Source organism: Manis javanica, chromosome 2 (genome assembly GCF_040802235.1).
Source record: "Manis javanica isolate MJ-LG chromosome 2, MJ_LKY, whole genome shotgun sequence".
Taxonomy (NCBI): domain Eukaryota; kingdom Metazoa; phylum Chordata; class Mammalia; order Pholidota; family Manidae; genus Manis; species Manis javanica.
In genome coordinates this window covers 122,166,751-122,179,437 of record NC_133157.1, presented here as the reverse complement: position 1 = coordinate 122,179,437, position 12,687 = coordinate 122,166,751, and the positions used below count along the sequence as shown (strand labels likewise).

The 12,687-nt window shown below is 37.4% G+C and overlaps 1 protein-coding gene across 3 annotated transcripts in view; it reads right to left on the bottom strand.

Annotated features, from left to right (window-relative positions):
- The window catches only part of DHTKD1 (dehydrogenase E1 and transketolase domain containing 1), a 75,063-nt gene that overhangs the window by 34,268 nt on the left and 28,108 nt on the right, over positions 1-12,687 (bottom strand). For all 3 annotated transcript variants that reach the window (XM_017658370.3, XM_017658371.3, XM_017658368.3), the window contains exons 6-9: positions 6,145-6,316; positions 4,924-5,122; positions 1,146-1,458; positions 173-257 (exon numbers count right to left, since the gene is read on the bottom strand). In XM_017658370.3, coding sequence (XP_017513859.3) covers positions 173-257; positions 1,146-1,458; positions 4,924-5,122; positions 6,145-6,316 — 769 coding nt within the window. The remainder of the gene's footprint in view (positions 1-172; positions 258-1,145; positions 1,459-4,923; positions 5,123-6,144; positions 6,317-12,687) is intronic.

The following is a 12,687-nucleotide window of genomic DNA, read 5'->3' as shown; positions in this document are numbered from 1 at the left end:
TGACTTATACTAAACAGGATTTTCAGGCAAGAAAAGTTAACACATTTTAGAACCTCTCTAGTCAACGAAAATGAAAGGAGGTAGTTGTGACTCAAAACCTCAGGGCTCACGCACAACAAATGTCACAGAATGCATTTCTTACCAGTTGTGCAGCTGAACAGAAACTTCTTACCTTGAACAAGTAATGAACCCAAGGCAAGAGCTTCTGCTGTGGCCCAGTCTAACTTTGTTCCATCCATCACCTTCTCCATTCTGGACTGTAAAATAAAGGGAAGAAAAAAAGAAACTTTTAGGGATCCATATCCTTTCTCACACTGAGTTAAAAAAGTGTAATGCAACAACAGTATCAAAAATATACTGTAATAAACCACCAAGTGCAGAAGGAAATGAGAATGTGATAGCAGTTATATGATGCTTTAAAACAGGCAAAACAAATAGGCACGTGGACTAGTGAATAATCCTGTAGATGAAAGAGAGGAGCTGGCATCAGGGATACACACAGGGGAGCTGTATTTGTAATATTCGATTTCTGCAGCAGAATGCATAGTGAGTAAGTACATAGATTGTTGTATAACAATTTCTATACCTGTGATAAAAATTAAAAAGGAAGTTAGTGTTTTAAAAATAATTCAGATGGCCAAGTATCTTCTTCAACTCCTTGCTCTCCATTTTCAACACTGAAAGTCCTGGATTCCAGGAAACACAAGTCCCAGGCAAACCAGGACAGTTCATCAATAGACACTTAGTATGAGACAATATGTAACACCTCAGCATGTTTAAGGGTGCATATGATTGCCTTCAGGGGTATATGTGTGATGCTTATTAAGCCACCTAAAACAATGAAAGTGTTTTCTGCTCACTGGTCAGAAAAATCAAAACAGGCATTCCTAAATCACTGCATTTTTAATAATGTGCATGTATAATCACATAAGCAACAAACATGCAAATACATAAATAAATAAGCAAAGTAGACAAAATCTGAACTAACAGCACCAAAACACCACCAGGATCGGTTCCAGAATCTAAGGGCATGCAATAAATATTTGTCAAATTATTAGCCAACCATGAAGACGAGACCAGCACCAAGTCCTTTGCCGTACAAGACAGGCAAGCAATTAATTACCAGAGAGTTCAATGTTTCCTACCTGAATATAAGTCTTCAGAAGGTGGCTGTGCACTTGGAGCTCCTCCGGCACCTCCACAGATTTCCCACCAATAAACCGCAGCAGGTCTAGGGGCACCCCTGTGTTCCAGGTAGTAATGCATGCTCCTGGCTGAACCAGGCCCTGCCAATGGGCCTGCAGGCTTGTGGTAGGAGGGCTATAGTGGGCCACATTCATTAAATGGTCATTTAACTTTGCATAGTAGGAGGCTTTGATTTCTGACACCTCTTCCTGGGTCATGAGTCCCTTGGCAATGAGGTCCTCTGCATATGTGTCTGGGATGCTCTTTCGGGCTCTAACAAAGAAAAGGAAAAAAATATCAATATGATGTGTATACACCAAAGAGAGACAGATAGTCATTGCTGAAGGGATGATAGAATGTCATGCTATAAAAAGGCACATAGGTAATGTTTTGGAAGTAGACAGATGAGGTGGTTGTACAAATGAGAAGGTACTAAGTGCTTCTAAATTGTTCCCCTTGAAATGGCCCATTTTATGTTACAACTTTCACTCCAATACATTGTTTTTTTTTAAAGACAGTGGTGAACACCCCAACTTCAAGCTCTGCTACAAAGCCACAGTAATCAAGACAATTTGGTACTGGCACAAGAACAGAACCATAGACCAGTGGAATACACTAGAGAGCCCAGATATAAACCCAAGCATATATGGTCAATGACTATACAATAAAGGAGGCATGAACATACAATGGGGAAATGACAGCCTCTTCAACAGCTGGTGTTGGCAAAACTGGACAGCTACATGCAAGAGAATGAAACTGGATTATTGTCTAACCCCATACACAAAAGTAAACTCAAAATGGATCAAGGACCTAAACGTAAGTCATGAAACCATAAAACTCTTAGAAAAAAACTTGGGAAAAAATCTCTTGAATATAAACATGAACAATTTTTTCCTGAATGAATCTCCTCAGGCAAGGGAAACAAAAGCAAAAATGAACAAATGGGACTACATCATGCTAAAAAGCTTCTGTACAGCAAAGGACATCAGCAGCAGAACAAAAAGGCATCCTACAGTATGGGAGAATATATTTGTAAATAACATATCCGACAAAAGGTTAACATCCAAAAAATATAAAAAACTCAAATGCTCAACACCTAAAAAGCAAATAAACCAATTAAAAAATGGGCAGAGGATATGTACAGACACTTCTCCAAAGAAGAAATTCAGATGGCCAACAGGTACATGAAAAGATGCTCCATATCACTATCAGAGAAATGCAAATTAAAACCATAATGAGATATCACCTCACACCAGTTAAGATGGCCAACATAGAAAAGACAAACAAAAACACATGCTGGCAAGGATGTGAGAAAGGGGAACCCTCCTACACTGCTGGTGGGAATGTAAACCACTTCAACCATTGTGGAAAGCAGTATGGAGGTTCCTCAAAAAACTCAAAATGGAAATACCATTTGACCTAGGAATTCCACTCCTAGGAATTTACCCTAACAATGTAGGATCCCAGTTTCAAAAAGACTTATGTGCCCCTATGTTTATTGCAGCACTATTTACAATAGTCAAGAAATGGAAGCAACCTAAGTGTCCATCAGTAGATGAATGGATAAAGAAGATGTGGTACATATACACACTGTAATACTATTCAGCCATAAGAAACAAATCCTGCCATTTGCAACAACATGGATGGAGCTAGAGGGTATTGTGCTCAGTGAAATAAGCCAGGAGAAGAAAGACAAGTACCAAATGATTTCCCTCATTTGTGGAGTATAACAACAAAGCAAATACTGAAGGAACAAAACAGCAGCAGACACAGATTCCAAGAAGGAACTAGTGGTTACCAAAGGGGAGGGGCGGAAAAGGGTGGGGGGAGGGAGGGAGAAGGGGATTGAGGGGTATTAGTACACATGGTGTGGGGGGTCATGAGGAAGATAGTGTAGCACAGAGAAGACAAGTAGTGACTCTGTGGCATCTTACTAAACTGATGGATGGTGACTTCATTAGGGTATGGGGGGGACTTGATAATATGGGTGAATGTAGTAACCACATTGTTTTCATGTGAAATCTTCATAAGATTGTATATCAATGATACCTTAATAAAAATAAAAATCAAATTAAAAAAGAACAATTAGGCTACTAAAATGAAAATGTTTATGCATACACTATGACTTAAAAATTCTATTTATACAGTTACATTTGTGCAACTGTTCAAAGATAATTGTACAGGGACATCCATAAAAATATATACATAAAAAAAAAAGACAGTGGTAACAACCTCTTCTAGGCAAGCAAGAGAAAAATTTACCATGATGAGATTTTGTCTATATCCAGGTAGAAATAATTAGCAGTAGAGTTCTACAAATTGATAAATTGGTAAATTATTTACAAGATTGACTGACACTGTCAACCCATTCAGCACCCCTTTATTTCAAAAGTATTGAGCCCAAAGTTGCCACATCTGTTTCAGGTGGCTTTAGTAATCCAATAATTACAATAATCAGTACGTAGGCTTTACAACAGAAATAATAATGTCACTCTACATTCACATAATCATTTAAACTATATAGTCTGTTCACATATATTATCACATTTAATCCTGACAAAAAGTGAGCAGACAGGATGAATTTTTTTTTATGTAGCCTGGAGTCACATCAAGTCATTCAGTGGCTAAATTCAGAGCTAAACAGAGAACCCAGATGTGTTCTTCTAAGAGCAATCTGCTACCTATGACCAAAAAGGCCTGTAAAATGTCACCAAATGCATTCCTCTGCTTTGATTTATTTCTTTGAGGAAATAAAGTGGGGAAGAGGGCTCTGTTTTACTTTCTTGTATCTAAAAAGGAAATTGCAAAGTAACATATTTCTCCCCATCACATTAACCTCCTATCTCAATGTTATCCAGTAGAAATACAATGCAAGCCAATGAGTAGTTTAAAATTTTCTTGGAAGTGCAATATAGAGAATATAACCAATAATATTATAATATGCTGGTGGTAACAGGGTACTTACACTTACTGTGGCAAGCATTTACTGATGTATATAATTATTGAGTCACTATGTTGTACATCTGAAACCAATATAAATAATATTGTGTTATCAACTATATTCCAATAAAATAAATAAATAAAAGTTCCTAGTGGTGATATTACAAAAGGTAAAAAAAATAGTGGAATTAATTTTAATAATATATTTAACTCAACATGTACAAAATATTGTGATTTCAATTCTTAATCAATATAAAAATTACTACTGAAATGTTTACTTTTTTTTTTCCATACTAAGTCTTTGAAATCTGGTGTGAATATTGTACTTCAGGACATTTCCATCATGACTAGCTACATTTCAAGGGTTGGATAGCCACTTACAATTGGCTGGTGGCTTCCATATTGAACAATGCAGTTCTGAACATTCCTTAAAATCCATCATGTTACTTCTTGCCAAGGCACAAAGTAGGTCCTCATCTATTGTCTGTAGAAGTGAATCATGGAGGGTCTGTTTCTGGCCCTGTCAATGCCATACTAAGTAGTGTCAGGCTGGGCTCTGCCAAAGCCCTCCTATTTCACTCTTCCCATTTGCTAAGTGAGGATGAAGGTTACCCACAGGGTGACCATCCCAGTCTGCCCATGGCTGTCCCAGATTTAAGATTAACTGGGAAAGTTGGTCACCCTACTTGAGAGCCTAATAAAAATAATGTGAGCACTATCAGGGAGAGGGGATCTTAAACTTGAACAATGCAGTTCTGAACATTCCTTAAAATCCATTGTTCAGGGTTATAATTCTACCTGATGATTTTGTACATGACCGGGTTGGTGAAGAAGGGCTCATCCAGCTCATTGTGGCCCCATTGTCGGTAGCATAACAAGTCAACAATCACGTCCTTCCGGAACTGGCGCTGGTATTCAAAAGCCAGCTGTGTGGCACGGACCACTTCCTCTGGGCTGTCTCCATTGACGTGGATGATGGCACAGCCCACAAGCTTTCCTGGGGCAGAGAAGACCTAGATGAAGCCAGCCAGTTAACCCCAAACAACATTAGCCCACCTCCAAGTCCTATTGCCTGTGTGGGTATGCAGTCCACACACTCAAAAGTAGTTTGTCTTGGCAGCTTGGAATCCAGCTGACAAGAACAAGTTCAATAACAGCTCTGTGACTTATTGTGTGACCTTGGTAGAATTATGAATCCCAGTCTCTTTATCTATATTACTGGGATACCTGATCCTGCCTCTTAGTGATGTTGTAAAGATTAAATGAGTTAATGCATATAAAGTGCTTAAAATTGCTTGGTACATAAAACTAACTTTATTTTGTCATTACCATTATTACTATTATCTATCCTCCTGAGATAAATGGGTCATTAAAGGATGTATCCCAGGAAGAAAAAGGATGTTCTCTAAAGAGAAATCCTAGAACTTGTTTTCAGTATATCTATCAAACTAATCACAAAAAATCCACACAGATAGCCCCAAAAGGCATCCAGGCCAGGGTCTTTTTATAAAAACAGAATAGTTCCTACCAGTGGTTCTTCTAACTCTGTGACTTAGGATGGTAAATAAAAACCCTGCCTCTCTCTAATCCTGCCACTCTCCAGTTTAAAACAAGTCAACTTTGTTTTCTAACCACACCATTTAGCTAAATTTAGGCTGAACATTCTGTTTTAGAATAAGATCTTGGGTACTCCAAGCTTGAATATCCTAAAGGCAATGACTCTGGTGTTGCTATAATTATGTTAGGCTCTGCTTTCCACTAGACTGTTCATCTGGACACTTAGCAATGGGAAGGAACCCTCTAAATTCCACTCTTGTCCAGTTTCCTTGGATATAAAGATCACACTCCAACTTCTAAAGGAATATTAACTGAACAACTCTGTTGGTGATTACTGACTGTATGTGATCCAAAATTTTAAATGGGATGACCAGAGAGGCCAGCTGTTCTCAGTGAATGAGAAGTTTCTCTAAGGACTCCTTGTCTGACCCAGTAACATTAGCTTCTCCCTGGGTTACATACCAACATCACTACAATATAATGAAGACCGTCCTCTTTCTGCAGGAGTGGTGTAACCCAGCTGGTTATTGACAATCAAATGGATACTCCCACCAATTCTGAAATGTGGGAGATTAGAGAGCGTAAATGTTTCAGGAATAATCCCTTGACCACAGAAAGAAGCATCTCCGTGAACCTAAATAATGGGAGAGAAAAAAAGAAAATGAACATAAGGGATGGAGAAGTTTAGGCCCTCAAATTAGAATACATTGCTTTCAAATGATAACAGAAATAAAAACAAATATACTCTCACTGCTGTCCTGCTCTCCTAAAAATCTACTGGTTATAGGATTTTCTAGAATGGTTAGGCTGATCTCAAGCAGCTTTCAAAGGTACTAAATCAGTCCATTTCCTCTGTGGCCACCAAGAGCTGACCTATCTTTCCACCCCACATGATCACCTATATCCATCACTTCTAGTATATGCATCAAGATTCTACTACAAACAGCAAAATCACAGAAGGAAGGGCTATTGGAGGAGCAGATGGAAAATCAGCTCTAGTAAAGCTTTCATGAAAACAGCCTGCAGGATGTGATGGACAGCACATAGCTGCAAACTCTTTCTTCCCCAACTGTTTTGTTCCAAAAAAGAGACTTTCTGCAGTTCACATCACCTGCTCCCCACTGGGTGAACATAAAGGAGAATGATGTGACAGCAAGCACACAAGGCATGAGGGAAAGTATATCATAGCTAAATGAAAGGATGCTTTGAGGAAAAAATGAAATACTAGCATGAGGGAAGGTCTGAAATGTACTATTCCTCCAGGACATCGAATCTGCTAGATTGTAACATCTTCACAAAACCTGGTAGGTGGAAGGTGGTAGAGAAGGGGGAAATTTTGGGGGGTAAGTTGAAAGCAAATAATAAGGGAATTGTAGATCTTAGAAGATCATAGAAGAAAATTTGAGTTCTACTGACTTCATGCTAAAGGCTATTATCTATCAAATCAACATGTTGTACATGTTGTACGACATGCTGCCTTCCCTGTGACCCCCCTACATTATGGGTGTTAACCACAATGCCCCTTAATCCCCTTCTCCCTCCCTTCCCACACACCCTCCCCAACGCCTTCCCTTTGGTAACCACTAGTCAGTCCCTTCTTGGAGTCTGTGAGTCTGCTGCTGTTTTGTTCTTTCAGTTTTGGTTTGTTGTTTAACTCCACAAATGAAGGAAATCATTTGTAGTTGTCTTTCTCCTCCTGGCTTATTTCACTGAGCACAATGCCCTGTAGTTCCAACCATGTTGTTGAAATTGGCAGGATTTGTTATTTTATGGCTGAATAATATTTCATTTTGTATATGAATATTCCATTGCATATACGGACATCTTCTTTATCCATTCATTTACTGATGGACACTTAGGTTGCTTTCATATCTTAGCTATTGCAAATAGTTTAGTGATAAACATCAGGGTGCATATATCTTTTTGAATCAGGGATTTTGTTTTCTTCAGGTAAATTTCTAGAAGTGGGATTACTGGATTAAATGGTATTTATATTTTTAGCTGTTTCAGGTACCTCCATACTGCTTTCTACAGCAGTTGCACCAATTTACATTCCCATCAACAGTGTAGGAGGGTTCCCATTTCTTCACATCATCCCCAACTTTTATTTCTTGTCCTTTGGACAGTGGCCATTCTAACTGGTGTGAAGTGATATCTCATTGTGGTTTTGATTTGCATTTCCCTGATGATTAGCAATGTGGAGAGTCTTTTCATGTGCCAATTGGCCATTTGTATTTCTTTGGAGAAATCTCTGTTCAGGTTCTCTGCCCATTATTTAGTCGGGTTATTTGTTTTTGGGATGTTGAGAAGAATGAGTATGTTATATATTTTGGGTGTTAACTCCTTATCAGATAAGTCATTTGCAAATACATTGTCCCATACTGTAAGATGCCTTTTGTTCTGCTGATGGTGTCCTTTGCTGTACAGAAACTTTTTTTACTTTGATGTTGTCCCACTTGTTCATTTTTTATTTTGTTTCCTTTGCCCAAGGAGATGTGTCCAGGAAAAAACTGCTCATACTTATATTCAAGAGATTTTTGCCTATGTTTTTTTCTAAGAGTTTTATGGTTTCCTGACGTACATTCAGGTCTTTGATCCATTTCAGGTTGACTTTTGTGTGTGGAGTTAGACAATAATCCAGTTTCACTCTCTTACACGTAGCTGTCCAGTTTTGCCAACACCAGTTACTGAAGAGGCTGTCTTTTCTCCACTGTATATCCATGGATCCTTTATCATATATTAATTGACCATAGATACATGGGTTTATACCCAGGCTCTCTATTCTGTTTCATTCATCTATAGGTCTGTTTTTGTGCCAGTACCAAGTTGTTTTGATTACTGTGGCTTTGTAGTAGAACTTGAAGTCAGGGAGCATAATCCCAGCTTTGTACTTCCTTCTCAGAATTGCTTTAGCTATTCAGGGTCTTTTGTGGCTCCACTGAATTTTAGAACTACTTGTTCTAGTTCATTGAAAAATGCCATTAGTATTTTGATAAGGGATTGCATTGAATCTGTAAATTGCTTTGGGCAGGATGACCATTTTGACAATATTAATTCTTCCTATCCATGAGCATGGGATAGGTTTCCATTTATTGGTGTCTTCTTTACTTTCTCTCATGAGTGTCTTGTAGTTTTCAGAGTAAAAGTATTTCACCTCCTTGATTAGACTTATTCCAGGTATTTTATTCTTTTTGATGCAGTTGCAAATGGAGTTGTTTTCCTGATTTCTCTTTCTGCTAGTTTGTTGTTAGTATATAGGAATGCAACATATTCTGTGTATTAATTTTGTATCCTGCAACTTTGCTGAATTCTGTTATTAGTTCTAATAGTTTTTTGTGGAGTCTTTAGGGTTTCCTATTTATTATATCATGTCATCAGCAAACAGTGACAGTGACAGTTTAACTTCTTCCTCACCAATTTGGATGGCTTTGATCTCTTTATCTTGTCTAGTTGCCATGGCTAGGACCTCTAGTACTGTGTTGAATAAAAGCAGCTCCCAATGTTAGAGGAAAATCTTTCAACTTTTTGCTGTTATCTATGATGTTGGCTGTGGGATGTCATGTATGGCCTTTATTATGTTGAGGTACGTAGCCTATGAACCCATTTTGTTGAGAGTTTGTAACTTGAATGGATGTTCAACTTTGTCAAATGCTTTTTCAGCATCTATTGAGATGATCATGTGGTTTTCATCCTTTTCGTTGATGTGGTACATGATATTGATTGATTTACAAATACTGTACCATCCTTGCAACCCTGGAATAAATCCCACTTGGTCATGATGGATGATATTTTTTATGTATTATTTTAATTCAGTGTGTGAATATTTTGTTAAAGATTTTTGCCTCTATGTTCATCTGGCATATTGGTCTGGAATTTCCTTTTTTTTTTTTGGTGTCTTTGTCTGGTTTTGGTATTTGACTGATGCTTGCCTCATAGAATGGGTTTGGAAGTATCTCCCCCTTTTCTATATTTTGGAATACTTTAAGAAGAATGGGTATCGGGAATCCCACTCCTAGGAACTTACCCAAAGAACACAAGTTCTCAGATTCAAAAAGACATATTCATCCCCATGTTTATCACAGTACTATTTACAATAGCCAAGATATGGAAGGAACCTAAGTGTGCATCAGTAGATGAATGGATAAAGAAGATATGGTACATATACACAATGAACCCTATTGGCATGTAATTTTCAGCCATAAGAAAGAAACAAATCCTACCATTTGCAACAACATGGATGGAGCTGGAGGATATTACGCTCAGTGAAATAAGTCAGGCAGAGAAAGACATGTGCCAAATGATTTCCGTCATTTGTGGAGTATGGAAGGAAGAAAACAGCAGCAGATTCACAGACTCCAAGAAGGGACTAGCGGTTACCAAAGGGGAGGGGTATGGCGGGCAGGTGGGGAGGGAGGCAGAAGGGGACTGAGGGGTATTATGTTTAGTACACATGGTGTGGGGGGTCATGGGGAAGACAGTGTAGGACAGAGAATGCAAATAGCGAATCTGTAGCATCTTACTACACTGATGGATGTTGACTGCAATGGGGTATGGGTGGAGACTTGATAATATGTGTGAATGTAGTAACCACATTGCTTTTCATGTGAAACATTCATAAGAGTGTATATCAATAATACCTTAATAAAATAAAATAAAAGAAGGATAGGTATTAGCTCTTCTGTAAATTGTTCATAGAATTCAACTGTGAAACCATCTGGACTTCGAGTTTTGTTTTCAGGGAATTTTTTGCTTACCAATTTGATTTCATTGCTGGCAATTGGTCTGTTCAGATTTTCTGTTTCTTCCTGGGTCAGTCTTGGAAGTTTGAATTTTTCTAGAAAGTTGTCCATTTCTTCTAGGTTGTCCAATTTATTGGCATGTAATTTTTCATAGTATTCTGTAGTAATTTTTTGTATTTCTGCAGTATCTGTTGTGATTATGCCTTTTTTTGTTTCTGATTTTGTTGATGTGTGTAATACTCTTTTTTCCTTGATAAGTCTGACTAGGAGTTTATCTATTTTGTTTGTTTTCTCAAAGAAACCAGCTCCTGGTTACACTGATTCGTTTTCTAATGTTTTATTCTTCTCAATTTTCTTTATTTTTGCTCTGATTTTATTATGTCCCTCCTTGTACTAACTTTGGGCTTCATTTGTTCTTCTTCTTCTAGTTTCTTTAATTGTGAACTAAGACTTTTTTGTGGCCTAGTATATGATCTATTCTGGAGGATGTTCCATGTACACTTGAAAAAAATGTGTATCCTGCTGCTTTGGGGTGGAATGTACTGTAGATGTCTGTTAAGTCCTTCTGATTAAATGTATTGTTTATGCATATTTTATTCTGATTAAATGTATATTTGGGATTGTTCTTGTTTCTTGAGGTAAGCCTATATTGCTATGTACTTTCCTCCTACAACTGTCTTTAGCACATCCCATAGATTTTGGGCTGTTGAATTTTTGTTTTCATTTTTCTCCGTGTATTGCTTTATTTGTGTTTTAAATAGTTCATTCATCCATTCATTATCCAGAAGCATGTTGTTTAGCCACCAATGTGTTTGTTTTTTGTTTTCTTTGTGTAATTTATTTCTAGTTTCATACCATTGTGGTCAGAGGAGCTGCTTGATACAATTTCAATCTTCTTGAATTTACTAAGGCTCTTTTTGTAGCCTAGTATATGATCTATTCTGGAGGATGTTCCATTTACACTTGAAAAAAATGTGTATCCTGCTACTTTGGAGTGGAATGTACTGTAGGTGTCGGTTAAGTCCTTCTGATTAAACATATGGTCCCTTATTATTTTCTGTCTGGTTGATCTATTGATGGTGAGTGGTGTGTTAAAGTCTCCTAAAATGAATGTGTTGCAATGTATTTCCCCCTTTAATTCTGTTACTATTTGGTTTTACATATTTAGTTGCTCCTGTGTTGAATGCATAGATATTTATACTGGTTATATTACACCCTCTTGTGGCATTGACCCCTCTGTCAAAATATGATGTCCTTCTCTGTCTCTTGTTACTCTCTGTTTTGAAATCAATTTTGTCTATGTACTGCTACTCCTGACTTTTTCTCCCTATTATTTGCATGAAATATCTTTTTCCATCACTTCACTTTTAGTCTGTGTATGTCTTTGGGTCTGAAATGAGTCTCTTGTAGACAGCATACAGATAGGTCTTGTTCATTTAGCCATTCTGCCACTCCATGTCTTTTGATAGGTACATTCAGTCCATTTATGTTTAAGGTGATTCTGGATAGATATGTGCTTTTTGTCATTTTATTAATTGTTTTCTGACTGTTTTTATAGCTCCTCTCTGTTTCTTTCTTCCTTTCTTATACTCTTCTTTTGTTATTGGTGGTTTTCTTTACTGTTGTGATTCGATTTCTTTTTTAAAAACTTTTTGTGTATCTGTTGCAGGTTTTAGTTTTGTGATTACCAAAGGCTCAAGGATAGCTTCCTTACTATATAACAGTCTACCTTAAATTGCTGATAACTTTATTTCAAACACAAGCGAAAGGTACTTTTTTTTCTTCTTCCTCCTCCACACTTTTTATATTAGATGTCATAATCTGCACTTTTTGTATATCTCTTGACTGAGTTTGTGTATAGTTGATTTTGCTTCTTTTGTTTTAATTTCATACTTGCTTGGTAATTAGTTGGTCTACTACCTTTACTGTGGGTTTATTTTCACTGGTGAAAGCTATTTAGCCTTAGGGACATTTCCACCAACAGCAGTGCCTTTAACATATTCTGTAAGGCTGGCTTAGTGGTGGTGAATTCCTTCAACTTTCGTTTATCTGGAAATTGTTTAATACCTGCTTCAAATTTAAATGATAATCTTTTTGGGCAGAGGATTCTTGGTTGGAGGTCCTTCTGTTTCAGTACATTAAATATATCATGGCACTCTCTTCTGGCCTGTAAAATTTCTGCTGAGAAGTCTGCTGATAGCCTGATGGGGCTTCCTTTATAAGTAATCTTTTTTCTCTGTATAGCTTCTTTCAATACTCTCTCCTT